The following is a 24182-nucleotide window of genomic DNA, read 5'->3' as shown; positions in this document are numbered from 1 at the left end:
TATTAAAAAGAGGGAAAATTCTCATCTTACCATGATGTTTTAATCTAACACGTTACTGGTTTGAGGGTATCTTTTGCTTTAATTATGGATGTTATGTTTCTGTCTGGCAAGCAAGTAAACACCATGACTGGACACAGATGAAGTGACCTGATTACCGCTCAGAAGCTCCCAGTCGCTCAGAGCTTCTTAGAGCCAAATAAAGGTCATGGGTGTGAACCAGGTCCTTCCCTGGAAGTTGTTAGGTCATCCCCTTGTGGTGACATATGGGAGCACCTCTCAGGCACAGCTGGCATGTTCCCAATCCCACGTCTAGCCAACATCAGCTGTGGCTTCATTTTGGATGTTTTCCTGTCTTCAAAATAAACATGGTTGAATTTGTCGCTTTATAAAACTAATATATTCACAATGGTGTGCTACCATCACCATCAACCTTTGACAGCGCTGAATTATATATTTGAAAGTGGTTAAAAGGGGAAATTTTAAATTGTGTATGTACTACTAGAATAATTAAAAAACAACATAGGACTGTACAACACAGTGAATCCTAATGTAAAATATGTATTATAATTAATAGTACAGTTATAATATTTTTTCATCTGTTGTAACAAGATACCACATTAATGCAAGGTGTTAATATAGGGGGGATATATGGGAACTCTACATGATTTTTCTGTAAACCAACAAGTTCTCTAATAAAAATACATTAAAAACGAATATATTCAAATAAAGTAAGTGAAACAAAATAAAGTATAAAATTAAAATAAAAATCACTTGATGTTTTCCATTTAAAGATAAGAAACATTTGTATCCGAGGCCTCGATATTCCAGAAACCTTTAATTGGGGATGGGAGGCATACCTTTAAATAAAGAGTGTACCATCCTTTTTTTGGTTGTACAGCATTCATTGTATGAATGTAACACTCAGTTGACTCTTGGATGCCATACTCTTTCAGAGGCTACACACTGCTCTATAGACCAGGCAGAGATTGGCATGTTCTATTACCAAATACTTTCTGACTGTACATTTTTTACTGTATAGTTATGTATTATTTTTCTGGAACATGTAGTGACATAACTTTTTTGGGAAAGGTGTTTTCTTGGACCCTTATGAATGGCAAATTTATTTGAACCTGTTGGAGGAATCTAATAGAAACTGAACGTCCAAATAGTGAGTCAACTGTTCTTCACTAACCACATCCTTGAGAAAGTTAGTTAACATCTCTGAGTCTCAAGATCTTTATTTGTGACATTGATGATATCCATATCCATATTTCTTTATTTTTGTTAGTGAGCAATCAAGATGATATATAGAAAGCATCTTATAACTGTAAAATGGCATGCAAATGCAAGAGTGTTAGTAACATAGTATGGCAGTCTTTTAGTGTCTCAGATCTTCTGTATTTAAACTCAACTCTCAATGCATACATCTTCCAACTACAGGAACTCAAAAGGACCCAAAATATAACATTAAACTCTAGTGCCCCTAGTCCTCCTAGGAAGTTAGGGTAGCTGATCAGCTTAATACCTAAGCTCTACCACAGATGGTTCTTGGTTGATCACTTGCCTGAGGGAAGAGCCATTAATTGTACTCTTGGATGATTTCTATCTGTCCAAAAGGAAACAGAAAGGAAAAAACATTTATGTATTTTCTTCAGTATTTATCGGTACCATTGTTTTTATTCTTAATAAAAAGAGTAAAAAGTGAATATTCTTTATTATTTTAATTTTCCTCCTCCAAATTGCTCTAAACGAAAAATAGTTCTACAAGAACATCACTAGATTTGACATAAAACCTATTGTAATATTTCTGATTTATATGAGGTTACATTTTCTTTTACAAGATTGCACAGCAAACTGTTATTATGAACTTCCACCCCCTATTAACAATCCCTGCCACCAGATGCAGCATTGTTCAAGGAAAAACCATTGAATATTTGCATATCAAAATGTAGAGATATTTACTAACATGTCTTATAAAAGCCTAGATTTAAAATATAGCAATTGCTTCCTTCCATAGACTATAGTTGTTTATCTTTGGTTCTTAATGTCATTGAATTTCATAGAAATTTTTAAGTCTAAATGATCCAGTAAGCAAGTTGGGTCCACAAATGATGAGTCCTTAGGAAAATGCACTTGCTGTATGGGTTTATTTTGCATGCTGAGCATTTAAGTATTAATCAGCACAGCTTTCAGGGATTTCTTCCTGACAACCTTTTCAATGTAAGATAAGGACTGCAATTCATTTCACCATTGGAGGAGCCAGAGGCTTTGCTAAGCTTTGCCTTCCCTGTTCATATCAAATTTAATGGGAGAGTGAGTGTGTGTAGCTATACTATATTAGTGACCAGACTTGAATTATGACACAATCTGGGTTTCCATTCATTCTAAATGCCTCTCCCCTCTAGCGCTCAAAGATCATTTGAGCCTCAGTGTCCTTTCTATTACCTACTAAAGGAGGCAGCACATGTGATAGTGTAAAACTGGTTGGTGACTAAGATCACTAGTTTTTTTTTTTTTTTTTTTTCCTATCTTTCTGGACCATTTTAGCCCAGAAAATAATCAAGATGTAAAAATGACTTTTCACTAACTACTAGCTTTTTGTGATCTGATCACTTCTAAGTGAAAACCTTTATTACCCTTGCAATGATCCCTAGTTTTTGCTTTTTTTTTTTTTTTTTAATTCTTTTTAGGTATAACAACACAAACAACAACAAAAAATTCGCACGCGCGTGGCACCATCCCTCTTCGCACTGCCTTTTTAACTTGTTAGGCTAAATTTTGGTGAGGATGATGATATTTACGGGAAAAGCGAGATAAAAGTGTTTAATTATACGTTAATAACAAAACTCGCCTTAACCACGTCCCCTTCTGCACACTGGTGAATTTCCCCTGTATACTCCCCGTGGATCCAGAGCCCCTTCTCTCTTTAAGAGAGCCTCCCGGACCCCTCACTCCGCCCCCTCCCAAGTCTCCGAGCTCGTCAAGGCTTCCCGAGAGCCATGGTTGGTCCAGGCAGGCAATCGGAGCACCTCATGGAGCCGCTGCTAACCGGGGGTGGAGTGGGGTGGGGTGGGGGGTTCTGTTTGTAGTACTCTCAGTCCTGATGTCACAGACGCGGCAAGGACATCGCAAGGAGGAGTCGGATTACAGTAAGGATGGGCAGTGCAGCAGGCAGCCCGAGCGCACGCTCCAGCCGCCGGGGATCATAGCCGGGGAGAGGCAGCCTGCACGGCGCTCATCCCGCGGAGGAAGCACGCTGGGCTCTAGCTGGGCTCTCCACGCCGGGGACATTTCCACAGAATGTAGCATGAAACGGCTGTGCTCCACGCGTCAGCATTGGGTGCGAGCTGATGCTGAAGACGCCGCGGTGGGGTTCCGACTGCATGATTAATGAGAAACATAATGTATTTTGGTGAGTGTTAAACTCTGATGAGGTAATTCAAAGGGTGCCCAGCTCTTATCAGTGCAGACAAGCCCTTAAAAGAATCTTTAAGCTGCGAGAATATATGTTACACGAAACCTACCTCCAGCTGGCAATTGGAGGTCCAAGCTTGTGCAGCCTTCGAAGCTTCCTTTGTGTCACGTTTGGGCTAATTAGTTAGTCGTGGATGAGTTCAAGTTGGAAAAGAAAAGAAACAGGGGTGGTGGTGGATAAACTTTGCCTTGATTTGTCTGCATGAAGTTGGCTTTTAACTAGATGAAGAAGGAGAAATGGTGCGGCATGGGAAGTCACGGGCTAACTTAAGGAAATGAAAAACAAAGTTCCTATATACCATTGATGCTGTGAAAGCTCAGTTAATATCGGTGCTTCATTAAGCATTTGGTTTTTCCCTAACTCTGAAGCAGAAAGGGAAAACATTTTCCGGGGTGCAGTGGTTGAGCAGCTGAGAACAGTCCTCCATACCATTCCAGTTCTCTATCTAGCTAGGAGCAGCCTAGCACAAAGTGCATATTATTTTAAGCCTTTAGAGGTCTCAGAGCTGTTAAATATTTGTGCAGTTAAGTTTTATGCCACGGTGGAAACCTCCCTTAGGTTTTCAGCTGAGCTGCCTGCATTTCCAGAAAACATGCTGAGGCTTACAGCTGGGCTGTCAGTCGAGCTCTGTAAGCAGCTCAGAGCTGTGCGTTTGCACTGTAATGCTGCAAATTACTGCTAGGAGAGAAGGCAAAACCTCTTCACTAAATGAGAAGAAACCAAGGATTAAAACTGAATATACTCTCCTCCTCCCTGAAGTTATGCTTTCCTTCTGTAAGTCCCATCCTGCATGCTCTTTTAAGGGCATCTATCTAATATTAAAAGGTTTGTGTAAGCAACTGGAGAGGGGCTAGGAAATGATTCCAAAATGCAAGTGTTCTGGGTGATTTCTTGGTTTGCTTTAAATATTAAATCTAGATTCTACTTTCAGATTAAAGAGGTACTCAGTCACCATTTAGACAAACTTGAGTTTGAGCAGAATTTGTTTGCTGGGCATTTATTTCCATGTGTACTATTTCTTTGTTTTGTTTTTTGAATCTTTGGAACATTTAGAAAACTATGGAAGGAAACCAAGTTGCAAAAGCTAAATTCCTTTAGTTGTCTTGACAGCAGTTTTATTTTTCCTATAATGTCTGTCATGTTGGAAAAGAGGTCTTAAAATAACAGAAATTGATTTTGAATAAATAGTCCTCATATAATGGCCAAATTTAAGCAGAATCCAGAGTTAGAAGCGCCTCTTTCCAGGGGGTAGTGAGAGAGGTGTTAAGCTTGTTTATTGTCAATTAATAGAACAAATGTCGATCATGAATATATTTTTTGATAAATGGAAAAGCTTGTAAAGATAATATGTATTTTGGACAAACACAAAAATCTCAGCTTCTGTAATGATACTGAGGACTGGTGAAGTAGATTATAATTTAAGTTTAAGTTTCAGCCCTTTGAAACAATTCCTTATGTTATTGTGGTAAGGTAGTAGGCTTAACCAGAGAAGGGGTACAGTTTAAAAGTACTGGTCACAGGCCATCCATGCTGTACTGGATTATCATGTGGCTATTGTAGAAATGTTCAGTGAACAAGCTCATGTTGTTAACTATATGCTGGTCCAGCTGGCTTCTAAAGGTGATTCACAGGGTGATTCGCAGGGTAATTAGTTTCATTGTGTAATGCAAGTTTTTAATAGTACAAATTGAAATGTGATGTCCTACTCCAGAAGAAATGATGCTCTGTTAAAGACAGGGCTAAAGTTGCCCTCTGTGTCATGATCATGGTTCAGTCTCACCGTAATTCTGGCATGAGAAATGTTTTTCTATTCCTGGAGAAAATCATGTGTATTCAGGAATGCCGTTTCTTTCAGGTTGTGTTATGCAGCCCCTTACTCAAGCTGTCAGACTTCCACAATTCTGGGCGCCCACCTGTCTCTAATAAAATACACGGTACAAGAGCTAGAGCAAGAAGAATTAAGCAGTACATCCCAAGCATGTTAAGATTCAAAAGCATTCTAATGTTTGCAAGCCCCTAAGAATATGCATTGTACAGAAAGGAACATATATGTGTGTGTGTCTGTACACATGTATGTATGTTTATGAGTGCATATTCTCCAAAATTTCTATTTCAGGTAATTTCTCAAAACAATGCTTTCACTTTGCAGTTAGGTTGACCATCACTTACTTCTTTATGTTATAACTGCAAATGGTTTATCAAGTCAGGGAGAACAGAGGGAACAAAGGAAAAGAGGTGCTACATTCTTGGGCTTTTCTGGTGATTTGTGGGAATGGGGTGGGGGATCAGAAGTCTTTTATTTACTTACTGAGAAGAGAGTGATGAAAAGCATGGAACGCTATGGCATGGGGTGGATTAACATGCTAGCAGGCTATTCACTTTTTTATAAATAATCTAATTTGTCAGTGTTTGCACCCCCCTCCTCCCCCCTTCAAATACAACTGAAGAATCATTGCCTGAGCAGGCTGGCTCAACCTATCTGCTTCTTAAAGAGCCTCCTTCCCCTTAGGGACTGAACAATTGGACCCCATCCTAGCTCAGAGTCAGTTGCATGTGTATGAGTTGGTGGAATCTGTAATATTTCCAGTTCTCAAGAATTGCTCATGTTTGGAGTGTGCTGTCTCAGACTTACAAGACCAATGGACCCTTTTAATGACTTAAGCCTCACTCTTATCTCCTACTGGAATTTTAGCACAGTATTTTCAATTATTGTTCATTTGCCCTCACTGGGCGGTGATTTAAGAGTTTGCTGTTCAGTCACCGTGGATACTTTTGTTACTTAGTCTATGATCTTGCATTCATTACTTACAGTTGAATATAAGGTTCACATGGGAGAAAGAAGTGGGGAAAGAAGCCAGGGAAAAACCCAGCTAGCAACTATCAGGATTTACTGTAAAAGTAAAGGAAAATAATAAATACTGGTGAAGTTACCCTCCCCACCCCCATAAATGTTTTACATAGTTAAAAATTACATTTGCTAAGGATGAATAGCCATGAATAATTTATCCAGAAATAAAAGCAAGGACACTTGGAGACTTCTCCCTAGATTAAGGAAGAGAGGCTGTGGGTGGTTGTCAGTACAACAGACCTGAGCTGACCGGGGACAGTTTAGTTAAGATGTGTGCTGTGGTATGAAGGGAGCTTCTTTGCTTGACTGCACCTCAGTTATTTCACAGCACCCAGCAGAAGGTTGTAACTGTGCACTGTTTCCAACTCTATCCACCATATGTCTGAGTCATCCTCTCCCCTTCCCATCTGGCCCAGCACATTTCTCCCCTGCTGGGGTGGTGAGTTGTTGCCAGTGGTCACGCCAACCACACAGAGTTCATGGTTGGCCAGAGAGGTGCCATGTTGCAGTCCTTTGCCACCAGGAGAGAAAATGGGTGTCTGGTTGCACTGAAAATCAATACATTATCAGGCCAGAGTCAACCACCAGGAGACCTTGGTGAGTGTATAGCTCTGAAAGGGGTGGGAGCACTCCTGAAAATGGAAATGATACACTTTAAACAAATGAGCAGAACTGGGAAAGACAACTATTAGAGCTCACTGTAAATGCTACTATTAATGGTTTATTAATTAAACCTGGAGAAAAGGGCAAGCAAAATTTAGAGTGTGAATGAACCATTCTAGTTGAGTTTGGTGTTAATTGAGGATAAGTTTTAAAATAACTATGAAAAATAGGAAAAATGCTTCATGTTATGCCGGTCATAACAAGAAGTACTTGATTGAGAAAGCTTTTAATACAACACCTAGAAAAAATCTAGTAGGAAATTCTATATCAGAACCCTATCACTCTGCCTATAATAGACACGTTTGTACATTGTCATAGGAAGGACTTTTGTTTTTCCCCTGGAATGTTTCAAACATTCTCCAGTCAGCATTCATACTTTTGTTTGTAGCTGGACCATCAAGTTGCACAAAGCAGTATGTTAGAAAAACAGTTAAGTGTCAAGGTTATGAGGAAAGGAATGATCAGAAAACACCAGGCAGCAGAGAAAAACATTCCTCTTTTTTAGTGTTTTCAGTGGAAACATTTAACTTGTCCTAATTAGTTTGTACTGAGTAATCTGTTATGGGAATTAGGTCCACTGGAGTCTTTCTTAAATTCTCAGATGTTTCTATCTTCCTGAGGCTGGCAAGGGGAGAGAATAAGTCAGGAAGCAACTTGTAAATCCAGATTCCCCCTTTTTAAGTTTGAAGTCATTGCCATTATGTTTTATTACAAATGAATCCAAGTGACATGCAATAAATTACTATGTAACAGGGATGGAGAATGTGACAGGTGAATACTGTCCAAAAGAATCATCCATAGGAACCTGAAATCTAAGAGGACTTTAAAAGCCATAAAGATTTTTTCCCCCCTCAAGACAAAGCTCTTTTAAAGTCATATGACATTCTTATTTTAAGGAGCCAAATTTCCAAATTTGGTCAATATGCCAGTAACACAGACCCCTATTACACCCTTTTATTTTGAGCTAAAACATATTTCCTTTTTAAAAAGGATCTGCTTAGTTGCTGCAATTAAATGGAAATCAGAGATGAGTTTATTTAAGGGATAAATTCCAAAATTCATGAGATAATGACGACTTGCAAAGTTACCCTTTTGTAGGTGGTATAATTGTTGCAAAAAACAAATGAACAATTTAAATTGGTGGTTTCTGACTTCATTCCAGAAGATTTGATCACAGCTGCTTTTGACTGAGACCTCCCTTTATAAGATAAGATGTGTTAGTGTGCGTGTGTATTTAACACTGCAAGTCAAATGGTGTCTTGTTATATAAATACCCAAATATTGTCCTCATTCACATCTTTTATGTGTTCTTGAATCTTTTTACATAATTTGAAAATGTAAAACATTAAGTATTGATTTAATAAGATGGATATTAAATATTTTTGAGCACAGCTGGCTTTTAAGTTTAACAATCATTATATACATTAGAGATTTTTTAAAATCGAGTCATAAAGATAATTTTCAAGTCTTTTCCTGCTTAAGAACGAATGATGCTTGTATAAGCAGAAACCTGTTTCTACTTTGACCTTGAGAAAGGGATGTTTCCATTTGTATTACACTATGAAAATCATTTCAAAATACAACACAGGTCATAGTCTGCCCTCTCTCTCTCTGTCTCTGTTTAAAGAAGCTATTACATATCATTTCCCACAAAGATTAGTTTTGCAACAGAATTTCACACATGATTGGTGGCATTAAGAGCAAATACAGCATAAGAGGTGGCTAGAAATATCAAAGCTTAAAGTGGTTGAGATCATGCTTGAACCAAATTGCTAGGGTTGAAAATAGGAAGACGCTTTGCTCTGTCGCAGTGTTAAAATCGTTATGAAGCAGCTGGAAGTCGGCCCTCATTGAATGTGAACTTCAGGGTTTGCACAGCCTTCAGAATTGAATGTAGGTCTATGAAACCCTCTTGATTCCAAAACCTCGAATGCATACAAACCACTCTTGGAGCACTGGGTGGGGTGCAGTGGGCCCCTTCAACTCATTGCCATCCTTTCAGTTTTCTCTTTTTTTCACCCACTTGCAATATCACATTTCTGTAAGTAGAGATGAAAAAGAAAAGTAACCCGGTCAAGCTTGGCCAAGGTCAGAAAGGAAATTTACAATAGTATCAGGATTGGTGCTCAGAGTAAACGCTGGTGAGAGATGGTGGTGTGCCGGATGGGGGTGATTTTGTGTAGCCGAGAGTTCTTTTAAGGGACAAATGTTGTTTAATCTGTATCCTCAGCACCGGGCTCAGTGCCAGGCACATAGGCTACTTACAAATATGTGTTGAATGTGCAAGATTGGATGGATGATGGAGGTCAGAGAGGAAGGGGATCTGCTTCCTCAGCAGACCCTTAAAGGCTGATGTTACGAAACACGGTAAGTGTGCGTTGACAAGAAAAACACAATCCTCTTTGCTCCTGAAAGAGCCTCTGCCTTTTTTTATTCCATAAAGCAAGTACTAGTCTTTAGAAATTGGATCTTACAATAAATAAATGTAAGGAACTTCAAAATCTTTTTCTGTTTCCATTTACTTCTTTCTTAATAGAATTCTGCAGTGTGGAGAGAAGATTGATAAATTTATAGAATATTAAGACTATTGTACAAAAATATCCAAAGAATACCTAAAATTATCATATAAAGAAGGTAGAATTGTACTTTGTATAAACTCACCTGATCACAACTGCAGATTTCAGCTTTCACTTTGCTTCAGGGAATATGCTCCAGATCTTAGCATTTTTTGCCATGTGGCTGGGATGCTCAGGAGAAAGGAAGACCCCTTAAGTCCAAGTAACTGAAAATGCCTAGGAAGGCTGCCAGCTTTGAAGGTTGCCATTTGTGAAGGCTGAGGAAAATAGAGATTTGGGCCACTGTTTTCAAAGCCTTTGTAAAATTGTTCCATACGCTTTCCATTTTCATCTTCATGCATTTTGCTGATGAGGAAAAGTACTTGTGGCAGATTGCTCTGAAGATATAATGCAATAATAAATGTAAACATGCTTTAATAAACATAACCCCTCATACTTGTGTGACTTGTGTTTTTCAAATGCATCAACATTATCCTTTTTTTTTTTTTATTCTCACAGTAACTCATTGTGGGAGGTAGCCAAAATATAGTTGTTTCTATTTTTAGATAAGGAAAATGAGCCTCAGATGACTGAAGTGACATTCTCAAGGTCACACAGATAGGAAATTTGGTTATGTAGTAACTATAGTAAATCTAAGATTCTGATTCAATACTTCTAAGACTTACTTCAGCATTCTTTACAGTAGAGCATAAGGGGTATTTTTATGAACAGATAATTATTTGTAAAAATAATGCTAGAAAAAAACACGCCTGCTGATAGCTGAAGAAATAAGTACAAATAATTTGGATCTAAGATATATTTGTGTTTTGACTTGGTAGAATCATAATTAATACCAAAGTTCTGAATATAATTCATAATTTTACTTATTCTACCTTATATTTTTATCTCAAATAATTAGTAATCAGAAAAATATATATATATTGATAGAAGGCACTAGTCTGCCATTGTCAGGACCCAGGCCTTCTCTATTACTTCAATTTCTCTGACGCAGTAATAGATATAAAGGCTTATATTAATTGTACGTTATATAATCCTGCCGTCTCACTATTTAATTCAAGCTATGAGAAAAAAAATTACAAGTCATTTTACTACAAACTCATTGATATTTCCAATGGCCCCTTCTCCAGTGTTTGCTCAGGATGAACTCACAGCCTGGGCTTTATTCCGTGACCGATAATGAGAAGGAATGTCCTATGTTACCGTTTTCGTTGTTCCACTTACTGGCTCTGTGTCCTTGAGCAAGTCACGTCACATTTTTGAGATCCAATTTCCTTAAAAAAAGAGAAGAATAATAATACATTTCTCACAGTTCTATTTTTAGGACTAAAATTAAATATACAATGCATATAAAAGTGCCTAGCATGAGGAAGTACATGGTAGGCAGTCATTTAAATCAGATTCTTTCTTGCTCTCTCCCTCTACGTCCAACCCAATATACAAATGTATAAAAACTAAGAAAAGTGATTATATGGGTCTGGGTGGAACCAGGAACCGCTCTTAGTAATTCACACAGAAGGACTTTATAATTGGTTACATGGAAAGGCTGAGAAGCCAAATGGGGGATGATGAGGCAACCCAGGAAAGAAGAAGCTGACAATGGTAAAATGGAAGGACAAAAGGAGAAGATGACTCTTAGAGGCCAAGGGCCAGGGTCAGTCACTTATGGGAGCTGAAATCATGGCAGGCCTAAAACTCTGAAGCATGGAGGAGATTCAACCTGAGAGAAAGAGAGCAAGAGAGACAGAGAGAGACGGAGAGAGAGAGAGAGAGACAGAGAAAGTTACACCCTTGCTTCTCCCTTTCTCCCAGGCTGCAGTCCATTGCCTCTGTCATCCATTGGTGGAACTGAATCAGAGACCAACTGGCAAGGCAGCCTGGGAAATGCATCCTGCAGGTATCAGAGCCCAGGCAGGTCAGGGGAAAGGCAGGAATCTGATTGTAAGACAAACTGGCCAAGGACATGGCAGGGAGAGCTTACACCTGAAGTAGTGCTTCAAATGGGAGAGTGTCTCTGCAGAGTCATCTCAAGTATCAGTGAGGGATTCGGTTGAGGAAGATAGAAGAGGGAAAGGAGTGTAGCTGAAGGGCTTTCAGCAACTCCTCACCAATCCTTCCAGTTCAAGTACCTACGTTGTCACTTTTTGGCAGTGTGACACTGGACAAATTAGCAAAGCTAGTGTGTCAATTTATTTTCTGTATAAAATGGATTAAAGTCTCTCTAATGGTGAGGTTCAATAACATGTAGAAAGTGAGCATCAAAAATGGACCTTTTATATGTAAGTAAAAAACAAGTGAATTACACAGAGAAGGGGGGAGTTTAAAAAAAAAACAAAAACAAAATACTTGGAAATATGTTAAGCTATGCAGCTTAGCATTCCAGTAGAGATTTCAAAGTGTACTGAGGAGAAGGGAGCATTTGGTTACTTCCTCAAATAGCCCCTGTGTTGTAGGGTCAGATGTACCTCGGAGGCCACATAAAATCTATTTGTTATTATTCCATAACAAAGGAAAATTTCAGAAGCTCAGGAAGGGGAGAGAAAATGAACAGGGCAGACAACTCTACGTAAAGAGTCTGTGCCCCGCATTCCTTCCTCTCCAAGACTCCATTAGGGATAGACACATTGAAAGCCGAGAAGTTTATTAATAGTTGCTTGGGCAGGGAAGTGAGATTTGGTATTGATTTTTATGTATCTTTCCATATGTTGTTGGATTTTTAAAGACTAATTTGTTTGACTGGCTGGCCTTCCTTCTGAAAAAAAAAAAAAAAAAAAAATTAAGGCAAAACATTCTGCCCTTCCTGTATGGAATTATTAGCATCCCTCTCAAACGCTGCTTGTAAAGCCCTGACACAGTTCATAACTTATAGTGCCCTTGTTTTGAGGCAATGCCGTGGTGACTGCTGGGAATCATTTCTCTTGCAGTGCACAATATGGAATGCACATGATTACCACAAGGTGTTTTAATTAGCTGCCCTTAGGAATGGTGAGCTATAACTTAGAAGTCTATGGAGATTCTTAGGATTCATATCTTAATGAAGCATTATCAGTTAAAAGGTGCATTGGAAGGCAGTTTGCTTTAAAAAATTTTTTTTCTTTTTGTTAAAAAAATGCTGTATAGAAAACTACACACTAACCTCCTGGTAAATTACTTATTTATTTTCTTTCCCCTCCTTTAGGGCACTATTGCCTGGTTTTCCCAACTTTTAAATTACTTGATAAGCAAAAGTATTGAAGTGAGAAGCCCAAGGCATGGACTTTATGGACCTCCTGGTTTTCTTGGAGAATTCCTCAGCTCTCATTTATGGAGAGCAGCCCTGGTGCTTAGAGCTGCTGTGGCCAGCACCCAGCGGGCAAGAGGAATTGAACATTGCCCGAATGCCTGCTTTGTGCCAGGGGCTGGTGTGAGTTATTTCATTGCACCTCACCACCATCCTTAAGGGGAAGACCAGTGGTTCTAAAATCTAGCTGTACAAAAGGATCATCTGGCAACTCGGAAAAGAATACTAACGTCAAAGCTTCACTATAGTCCAATTAAATCTGAATCTCTGGGGGTGGAGCCCAGACATCTGCTTTTTCTTGTAAAGCTCTTAAGTTGACTCTGAAGGAGAGCCAGAACTGAGAACTGCTGAGCTGGGTAATTGTAACCGTTTTACTGCCAGCATCCTGAGGTCTTAAGAGTTCCCAACTTGTGCCAGGTCACCTAGGCTGCATTTGGAATGGTCAAGCAGGATTCCAAGATAGGTCAATCTCCGTCGAAAGCCTGTGTTCTTATCCCTACAACACACTGCTTCCCTTTTGGAAATCAGTCCATGGCGTGAAGTATGGGCCTAATTACAAACTGCCATTTGCTGGGCTGCCTTCCTTTCCAGAGTGGAAGTTCCTAAAGGATGGGCACTCCTTCTTTCTACTTGGGACCCTTTCAAAAGCTGGCACCCAAAAAAGGCTTCATGCCATGCTAATTGATTCAGAATCACACTGGTATGGTTCTGGACAGGGTTTTAAGGCCATGCTTCTCAAGAACTAATGTTCCTACAAATCACCTGGAGAGCTTAATAAAATGCAGATCCTGATTCAGTAGGTCTGGGATGGGGCCAAGATTCTGCATTTATAATAAGCTCCCAGGTGATGCAGATGCCGCTGGTCCATGCTTTGAGTAATGAGACTTTAGAGATTGTTTAGTTGAATTACAGCTTTCTGCACATGCAGGAATGCAGGTCACGGTCTCCAACGTGAGTCTCCCTGTCTCTAATCTACAAGACACTGAGTGGTCCATGGTATGAGTTCCAATTAGGGTGAACAGCCATCCTGGTCTGCCTGGGATTGAGGGATGTGGGACTTTCAGTGCTGAAACCAGAAAAGTCTCAGGCAAACTGGAATGAATTGGTCACCCTAGCTCTGATAGACTGAGTTTGAAACCAAACTTAAACAGTCAAGAGTCGCTGGAAGTTGAGTAAGTAACCGTCTCTTTAAGCCTCAATTTCCCTATCTGTGAAGCACATACTTCATACAGAAATTGTAAGATCAAATTAGATGGCGTATGTAAAGCACTCCACACACTGTCATAATGTTGACTCTCAATAAATGTTGGAAATGGCTATTGACACTTATACATAGACCTGATCCAGCATTCCCCTCCATGACTAAAACAGAAGTAGAACTATTCAAAGACCAAGTGCAAGTGGCTATGGATCATCTTTATTGCATCATCTCTGTACAGGGAGGACAGCATGTAAAGCATCTCATGCTCAGCGATATGATGGGCAAGCCAGAGTGAAGTCATTCTTAGTTCAGTGTACAGTTAGCCTTCCTCGAACAGCAATATCAATGTTTCTTGTTTGCTGTTTAGGGAAAGAAAGCCTGGATAAGGCTTTGCCACCTTGGGGTATTCTAAACTGGCCCCTTATATTCCTGCTGACCTTGTTTATCCGTTCGTATTTTTCTGAGCTCTATAGCTACTTACAGGGGCAGCTGCAGCTAATGACTGTGCCTTGCATCTCCTGACCCATCATTGTGTTAATGATCAATATCCTTAAAACAACATGCACACAAAGAGGCAAGGCAGCACCTGTACTACTGCTTCCACTATGAAGGCCCATGGAAAGGGAAAAGGAAGGACTTGTAACTCATGCATTAGCACAGAGTCTGGCACAGGGATGCTGGACTCATAAATATTATTGAATGCAATGCCAAGCCTTGGGCATCCCTCTCTTATCTAAGTGAGTTTTCAATAGAGAGAGCTGAGACTCCTCTTTCTCCTGCTAAATTGCTGGGTATTGAGTGAATGAGGCTGGCTTTGCCAATCCTTACATAGGAAAACCAATTCACTCACCTCCTGTCAAATGCCATCCGCTTATCAGAAGCATTTAGTCTGCCAGACATGTGACTATTATGTGGGAAGCAAAGAGCACTTTTGTTTTTCTATTATGACTAGTAAGTGGGGCTGCCACAAACAGCAAATTATTCCACAGTAGGGGTTACCAGGACTGAACTGCTGCCGACTAGCATTCTAGACAAGAAAAAAAAAAGAACAACAAAGCTGAAGCTCTTCTTGCTTTCCTCGAGCATAAAATGTGATTGCAGAGAGGGCACAACCTAATCGCTCTTTCACTTATATCCATTTTAGAGACAAAATTGAGAGGTTTTTGTCTCTGGTCCCAACTCTGCTTACTATCATTATAGCCTGTACTGCTCTGAAGGGGTATTAAACGTATGGCACCAGCATTTCCATTTCATAGCACAATAACAGAGACTGAGTGATTGTAAAAGTGTATATATTGCTAATGCCAATACTCATACTAAAAAGTGAAATCCAAGTCTTAATCTAGAAATGTGAATTTAAATGAATTGCTTTGAGTCTCAATTTTGAAATCAGTAAACTGAGATAAAAGCAAGCCAACCTACCTTTCAAGGCATAACTGTAACTCTTAATTATAGCTAAGAGTTATAAAGTGCTTAGTCCACGCCAGCCACCGTTCTAAGTGTATCAGATGAACCAATCCTCACAACTACCCTGTGACTGAAGAATTATCAGTGTGCCAATTTCATAGATGAGGAAACCGAGGTAAAGAGAGGTTAACTAATGAGACTAAAAGCTAAGTGGCCGAGCTATGTCACACCCGGGGAGCCTGACTCCATGGCCCCAAACCCCAGCCTCTGAAAACCAGAGCCCAGGAAGATATGCTCACTATTCAAATATAGCAGCAGGTTTTTGAAACAGGTAAAAAACTAACAAGGGAACACACAGATGAAATGCCCCATGACTTGAAAGCCAAGCAGCTACCTGGTGGTAGAGCCTGAGGCAAAGATCAGGGAAAAATTCCGGTTTCCTTCCAGAAAGACTGCATGGGGGCAGGGAATGTAAAATCTTGTTCATGTAACATACAGCACAAAGCTGGTAATTCTCGAAAATCACGGCTTAAAAATAATGTTAATCACAAATATAGCTGGCTTCTTTTAAGTGCTTGCTATGTGCAAGAGCTGCGGAGTTCCAGGAACTGAGAGAAGCAGGGGACTCTTTCAATGCCCTCAATAGAATCTTTTAGTGTTTTTTGAAAAGGTAATACATATACAAGTTTTTTAATAGGACATTATTAAATGGTAATAGTGAAAACAAAATCTCCCTTTCACCCACCCTGTGCATTTTTGTTATCAGTTACTTTTGTTGACTTTGAGAGTCTAAATTCTGAGCAAGGCTATAAAATTCTAAACAAGGCTATAGGTATACATCCTGCTTTTGTTTTTACATAGAATGGAAGCGTACCATGTACCTTCTCTTGCATCTTGCTGTATTTAGTGTACATTAATGTTTATTTTATGGCTACATCATATTCCAAGATAGGAGTGGATAGTGATTTATTTTGCTGGCCCCCCTTTAAAAGCAATGTGTCCTTTCCATTATTTACTAATAAAAAATGCATATCATTGTGCATGCACACTTCTTTGTGCACATGGACACACATATCTTAAGAGAGATTCTTAGATGTGGAATTGTTGAGGCAAAGCATATTTAATTCCTGTGGGTATTGCCAAATTGCCCCAAGAAAATTTTGTTATTGATCAACTTCTACATATATTTCTATCATTAAGGGGTAGAATAACTGCTTTGGAATAACTGCTTTGGAACTGGTCAATTATTGATGTGAAAATTGCCTTGCAGATCTCTCAGAGTGTGAATTTTCAGGATGGAACAACATTAAGTGGATTCCTGCTCTTTTGGCCTCCTTTCCTCCCCCATCTTCTTTGCTATTTCATTTCCACTGTGCAATTCCATGTGGACATTAATTTCAATTCAGAAAAGAAATTTTGGCCTAAAACCAAAAGATGCCCTATGTTTTAAGAATGGGAATAAATGCAACAGAAAGAATGCACATGTAAATGCACACTCCGCTCTTTAAAAACTGAAGGGTTGATCCTTGAAAGATCCCAAATATTGTTGGAAGTTTTGTTTTCTTTGGAGCCAGTGGGCATTAAATGATAGAAAGCACATATGCATACTTCTCTTCATTTCAATGGTTCTTTCTTCTATTCCTAACTCTGTATCCTTCTTTTACTTTTTCGCATCTCTACTTAGGGCATGGTAAGCTCAGAAATGCTCTGGAGTGTCTCTAGCATGTCTCTATGGTAAAAAGTAAAATGCCACATTTATTAAACAAATAAAATCCCCAGGCAGTGCTGACGGTCATCATTTATGGAGCGTTTGTGCTTTTTTTACAATCATCAACTCATTTACTCCTTTAAACAATGCTATTGTTTTAATGAACTAGATGCCATTCTCTCTGTCTTACTAAAGAGGAAAGAGATGCCTATAATGGTTATGTTTCTTGCCCAAGATTAAATGGATTTAAAATGGCAGGCGTAGGACTCAAACCCATGACTGTCTGACTGGACATCTTATATGACAGAATGCTGACACCATCCTTTGGTACTTCTGTCCAGAACACTGCTGTTGGGCCACTTTTGTGGAATCTTGGTGGTGGCGGGCATTGATGTAAAGTAGAGGTTCTCACTTTCCCGGCCCTTGCTTTCAGGGTCTTAAGGACAAAAACAGCAATCCCTACTATACTATAAACAATACTAAAGCGCTGTCCTACCCTGCAGACTATGAGGACCAGAGGGAACCAGTCAGTTTTCTCTTCAGTTGGTTTCCCATGTCACTCGCTGTCTCTTTGGACCATGCCTAGCAGTCCCAGTGCTGTCAATCCAAAGAAAATTAAGTGAAGCAAGTCAGTAGCTCATTGCACTTTTCAAAAATATGCTTATTTGGAATGCAGTGTAGAAAACACTGTCTAGTGTCCTGATTTGCATCCCCTCTGAGCCATTTAAAGCCTCCCACCCCCCACCCCATCCCAGTGACCATGTAAACATTGTGTAATATGCCATAGAAGAATCTAGAAGGCAGCCTGGAATCTCATATGACTTCTGACATCCTTATATTTATAGGTGAGAAAAAGGAAGATTGGTGGGTTTTATGCTCTAACCCAGATAGTAGCCAGTGGTAGAGCTGTGGCTGCCTAGGATTCAGATCTGTTGACTCCTCTGCTGTACCATCTGCTCTCCTAGAGGCTTAAGGGATGCTCATTGTCTCATTTTCTCTTCATAACAAATCTAGGAGGTAAATATTGTTCTTATTTTACAGAGTAAGAAACTGACATTAAGCTTTCTGGATTCAAAGTCCCAGTGTGCTGTTATGTGCATTATGTTTGAATGTGGGTGGATTCCTGTACTTTTCAGGGTCTAAATGAATTCAAAGATCCCTCCCAGACCTAAAATTCCTTCATCTTACAAAAGCTGAGGGGATAAAAGGGTGAAACTAGTGGAACAATAAATCACAGCTGCCCACACCAGTCCCAAAGGCACAATCAAGTCTCGCTCATTCCATTCCTCACTGTCAGCAGTGCGCATCATTTATCTCTTGTGTGAACTGCTATAATCGTCCTTAATGAGTTTCCTGACTTGATTCCCTTATGCTTCCAGCTCAATGAACACTTTTCTACCTCAAGGCGTAGCTGCAGACATGACATCCTACCCCCCTCCCGACCCCCTTTCCCCCCACACACATACAAATGTTTTCACTGGTTCTCTTTTTTCCTGATACATAGGGTCCAAACCTCATATCCAGGCAATCAATTCAGTCCAATTTCTGGCTCCAATTTATATTACAGTTTTAATTTTAAAAACTCCCCTTGTCCATTCCAAGGTCTTGATATAGCCTAAGACCCACTCCCTGTTTCTTAACCTTCTGGAGTCTTTTCCACATGTTGTCCTTCTTACCCGGTTTATACATTGTTTTTGCCACTGTGTATCCAAAATCTAAGTGTTATTTCTTTATTATTTCCCCCAGATAATCTTTTCTGTTCTTTAAACCTTTTATGTGAGAACATAATCTTATGAATTCTTCAAGTAAGTCCATTGCAAATGACACCTTCTTTATAAGACCATCTAATTATTTAATAAAGGAGTAAACACTTTTCTCTGAATTACATTTATGATATTTCCCAAACTTGTCTGAGAAAAAACCTGGAATGTTTTAAGTGTTCTAGGTTTCCTACTCCCCACTCTAGATCTACTAAACAAGAATTTCCAGGGATCAGTGTTTTCAAGAACTCCCCCCAAATTAATACAACAAGGTTGTCTGTTCTCCATAAATTAACCTATAAATGTAATGCAATTGTACTTAAAATACTAACAGACTCTCATTTTGAATTAGACAAAATGAAGCTGAAATTTAACTGAAGGAAGAAACATAAGATAATGCTCCTGGAAACTATGAAAAAGAATATTCTGATGGGTGAAATTTATCCTGAAGTACACCATAAAGCCATGATAATTAAAGTAATTTAATTCTGAATAATAGTTTTTTTTTTCTTTTTAATAAATTTTTATTGTGAAATTTAACATATATATATACATATATAACAGTGATAACTTTCAAAGTATGATTTAACAAGTAGTTAGAAAGCAAATTTCAAAGAATGTTATGGGTTACATTTCCACAATTTCTATTATTTCCTTGTGAAATATAAGATACAGAAAGGCGATAATTTTCAAAGTACAATTTAACAAGTAGCTATAGAGCAAATTTCAAAGAATGTTATGGGTTACAGTTCCACCATTTCAGTTAGTTCCTTCTAGCTATTCTAATATAGCATCTAAAAAAAATTTATATAAAAATTCAGTATTCATAATCCTTTGTTAAATCCTATCTTGTCTGTTGCTACCCCTTCCTCATTTTTATTGCTTTTTTATTGAGATATATTTGCATAACATACAGTCCTTCAAATTGTACAATCAGTTGTTCATAGTTGTGCATTGATCGCCACAATCAATCTTTGAACATTTTCGTCACTCAAAAAACTAAAAGAAAAATTAGAATAAAAAAGAACATCCAAAACATTCCATTCTCCTCCTCCCCCCTTGTTCATTTACTTTTTTTCACACTGATTCATTGTTTTTATTAACTTTATCAAAAAATTAAAAAAAAAATAAAAAAACATTTCAAACAAAACCAAAACAAAGGAATAAGAAAAAACAAATAGCCTAAAATAACTACATTGCTTCCAACATGTTCCTACCCTACCCCAAGAAAATAAACAGGTATAACCCAACAAAGGAATAAGAAAAACAAATAACCTAAAATAACTGCATTTCTGTGAACTTGTTCCTAACATACCTTCCAGAAATTAACAAATCATAGTCGTTCCTGAGCATTCCCGGTACATTAAGTTTACCCTCCATAACTTATCTGTTCTTATTAGATTATCATTCCCCCTTCACTATTTGCTATCACTAGGTCCCCTACATTATACAATATAAACCATTTATTTTACATTTTCACCATGTTCAATTAGTGGTAACATACAATATTTCTCTTTTTGTGCCTGGCTGATTTTGCTCAGCATTATGTCATCAAGTTTCGTCCATGTTGTTATATGTTTCACGACCTCATTCCTTCTTACTGCTGCATTGTATTCCATCGTGTGAACATACCACATTTTGTTTATCCACTCATCTGTTGAAGTACATTTGGATTATTTCCATCTCTTGGCAATTGTGAATATTGCTGTTATGAACATTGGCATCCAGATATTTATTCATGTAATAATAGGTTTTTAAAAATAAGAATAGACTATCCAGAAATAAACCAGAATACTTATATATATAGAGAGATATTTAAGCTGTGATAAAATGACATTTCAATTCTTTGGTGAAGCCAGAACTATTCAATAAATGGTTTGAGGACAACAGGTAAACATTTAGACAAATAAATAAATAAAGTGAATTTCTATTTCATTCCTTACACCAAAATAAATTAGGGTTTGGACAAAGATTCAAACAAAAAAAATCGAAGCCATGAATTTATAGAAGTGAGCCTGGGTGCATAAATTTATATTCCTGCAATGAGGCAGGGGAGGAGCCTTTATAAATAGGGTACAAATGAGGCAGGGGAGGAACCTTTATAAACAGGGCACAAAACCAGAACCATAAAAGGGAGAAGATAAATTTAACTGCATAAAATTAATAACTTGTGTTCGAAAAAATAATCCATAAATTTAGATAAAGAAAAACTTGGGAAACAATATTTATAACACCAATGTTAAATAAATGCTTAATTTCTTTAGCAAAGAGCTTATATGAATTAGTAAGAAAAGACAAAGCAACTCAAAAGAAAAATAAATATGAACAAACACATTATATGTAAAGAAATATACACTACCAGTAAACATGAAACTGCACTCAACTTCACTCATAATTAACAAAATATAAATCAAAATAATGGGACATCGACCTTCACTTAGCAGATTGGACAAATTTCAAGAATTGGACAACTTTTTAAGGGTTGAGTGTGGAAAGGGCCACTCATACATAGTTGTGGGTAAGGGAATAAATTTTTATGAACTTTACACAAGGTGATTTGGAAATATTTGTACTCTTTGCCTTAGGAAGCCTGTTACCAGGAATATACTGTACATTCCCAAAGGTCACTCAGACATATGATTAAGGATATTAATTGAAATTTTGATTTTTAAAGCACATATTGTAGCAAGCAATGTGAACATCAGTAGGGGGTGGGTTAAATAAAAGTATGCACATTCAGAATGTTGGAATAGTATACAGCCATGAAACAAAGAGGTATATCTTTATGTTGTTATGTGGAAAAAATATCTAGAATGTAACAGCACATAAAGCAAGCAAGTTTCAGAACGGTGAGTAGAAATTCCCTTGGGGAGTAAAAATTTAAGGTTTTTTGATAGCTATACTGATATAAATGTGCACTTTTCAAAAAGAACATAGGAAACCTTTAGTAGCTGTTAGATTTGGGAGAGGGGTTTGCATGCCTTATGTCATTTTATGCAGATAAAATATCCATTTTGCTCACTGTTTTATCCTGCATTAGAACAGTGTCTGGCACATAGTAAGTTCTCAGTAACTATATGTGGAATACCTGTTTTACTTTTTTTTTTTTTATCTCTGTCCGGCGCTTCTCCGCCCCGCCTCGAGTCCTCGGTCGGCCGGCGATGGGGACCAGAGAGATAAGGGGAGAGAGGGTGCGGACAACGTCTTACCCGGAGCACTTGTGATCACTCAGGACTCACGGTGGTAAAGCAGATAAACTTTTAATGGGACTAGGCAATCATCATCTTTACAGGTTCCACCCGGGGCGAGACACCTCGGGGGAGAACAACCTCGATGCGGCCGTCAGGTACGGCTCCTTGTGGGCTGTCTCTCCGAGCTTTGCCCGGGAACTTTCTTATAAACCTTGCGTGTATCCAATGGGCTAACGCCACGCACACAAGCATGATTGGTGAATACAGCGGGTGGTTACATACATCAGAAGCCGGAAGCAGGATGTGGGCGCCATCTTGGCACCACTCGATGGGCGGGGGGAACTCAAGGGCAGGCTGCAGCTTGTCTACTAGGCCAAATCCGGAAGGTGGCTGCTCACATCTCCCCCTTTTTTGTTTTTTATGCCCCAGTGTCTCCAGTGATGAATGTGCTCCCGTGGACCAAGATGGCCCACAACGTATTTTTTGGTGCTTTGGGGAGTCTGGACTAGGTCCCGGCCATACCAAGGTGGGACCTCTGGCACCGACCAGAATGCTCACTTCATATAGAGACCGGAGAACCCGTGAGCCGGAAACCACGTGGCCCTCCTTGCAGTACTCAGTCTCGCAACTGGGGGACAGGAGGATTAGGAGAAGGTAGCCAGTGCCGAGGGCGTCACTAGGAGCCTCTGTGCAAACGCCAAGGGTCCCGTCTGGCCACAACTAGGACTCTGCGTAAGAGGTCCACCTGAGACAAAAATTAGGGCCACTGGTACCGAATGTTTATATACGAGATTTTTTCATATACTTAGCTGCGAACCTTACCCCCGAATGCCCAGCTTCGAGTGGTTGGGATGGGTGCTGGGCAGAGGGACTATAGTTATCAGGAGGGTTACAGGCAGAGGACATGGCCATCATGGCGGTAACACGTAATTGCTGTTGTCTTTGAAACAAACGCTCCAGCAAACTCTTAACAATGATCAAACCTACTAATAACTCCACAGCAAGAAGAACCCAGTTGGTCAGATTAGGCCAAGAGAACCAGGAGGGAAAAAAGGTCAATATTCCTGGCCCTCTTCCCAGTCTGCTGGGGAGTGGTCGACACCGTCGACATCATTTGGCCGCTCATCACGCGAGTTGAGGACTGGATCCAACAGGTCACGTTGGGGGTTTAACGACCCGTCAGGCTGCAGTTCTTTGGTGTTCTCAGGCGACTGCACGGTTCTCACCAATCTCTCCGGTACCCACACTGGTTGGCGTCCTGGTTCCTGGGGAAAGACACAAACAGAGCCTCTGGCCCAGCTGAGCACTGGGTCAGGACCTTTCCATTGCCCCGACAGAACATCCCTCCAACGGACCAGGCCTCTATGCGGAGGACCTGGGGTGGTATGTTGTAGGGCAGGTGTCATGGTTGATGCGTTTTCATTTAAATAATTGTATGTAAATAGGGCGGCAGACAATTGGGCCCTGGGGGACAGACCATGACCTATTCCCTCCTTTTGCTTTTGCAATAGTTCTTTAATGGTCCTATGCGTTCTCTCGATGACACCCTGCCCCTGAGGGTTGTATGGGATGCCGTGTTTTAGGTTAACTTCCATAACATCACAAAACTTTTGAAAAGCTTTGCTAACGTAAGCCGGGCCGTTGTCTGTCTTAAAGCAAATTTTGAGGCATCCTCAGGGTGAAGTGGGATAGAAAAGAAGCAATCTCTAATGTCTATGACAACAACAGGCCACCGCTCCGGCAGAGTTGAGAGAAGGGGCAACCCCATCTGGACAGGTCCTAGAGGCTCCATGCAACTATTTATGGCCCTCAAATCATGTAAAAGCCTCCACGCACCTGATTTCTTTTTGATGACGAAGATAGGGGTGTTCCAGGGTGACGTGGAAGGGACGATGTGCCCCCTCTCCAACTGATCTGACACCAAAGCATGCAATGCTGAAAGTTTTTCCTGAGGTAAGGGCCACTGAGGTACCCAGACTGGAGCCTTAACTTTCCATGTTAACTTTATAGGTGTAGGCGGGTATGCACCCTCAGTGGCCCCTAGGAAAAACCCAGGCCTTGTCTACCGGGGTTAGA

The 24182-nt window shown here is 39.5% G+C and overlaps 1 protein-coding gene across 1 annotated transcript in view; it reads left to right on the top strand.

Annotated features, from left to right (window-relative positions):
- The first annotated feature begins 3145 nt into the window (after positions 1 to 3145).
- The window catches only part of ZNF385D (zinc finger protein 385D), a 341200-nt gene continuing 320163 nt past the window's right edge, over positions 3146 to 24182 (top strand). The window contains exon 1 of the mRNA XM_037845674.1: positions 3146 to 3412. Within this exon, the coding sequence (XP_037701602.1) occupies positions 3391 to 3412 (22 nt within the window). The 5' untranslated portion in view covers positions 3146 to 3390. The remainder of the gene's footprint in view (positions 3413 to 24182) is intronic.

Source organism: Choloepus didactylus, chromosome 1 (genome assembly GCF_015220235.1).
Source record: "Choloepus didactylus isolate mChoDid1 chromosome 1, mChoDid1.pri, whole genome shotgun sequence".
NCBI classification, from domain to species: domain Eukaryota; kingdom Metazoa; phylum Chordata; class Mammalia; order Pilosa; family Megalonychidae; genus Choloepus; species Choloepus didactylus.
The sequence above is the reverse complement of the archived record's forward strand: the minus strand, read 5'-3'. Positions and strand labels throughout refer to the sequence as shown.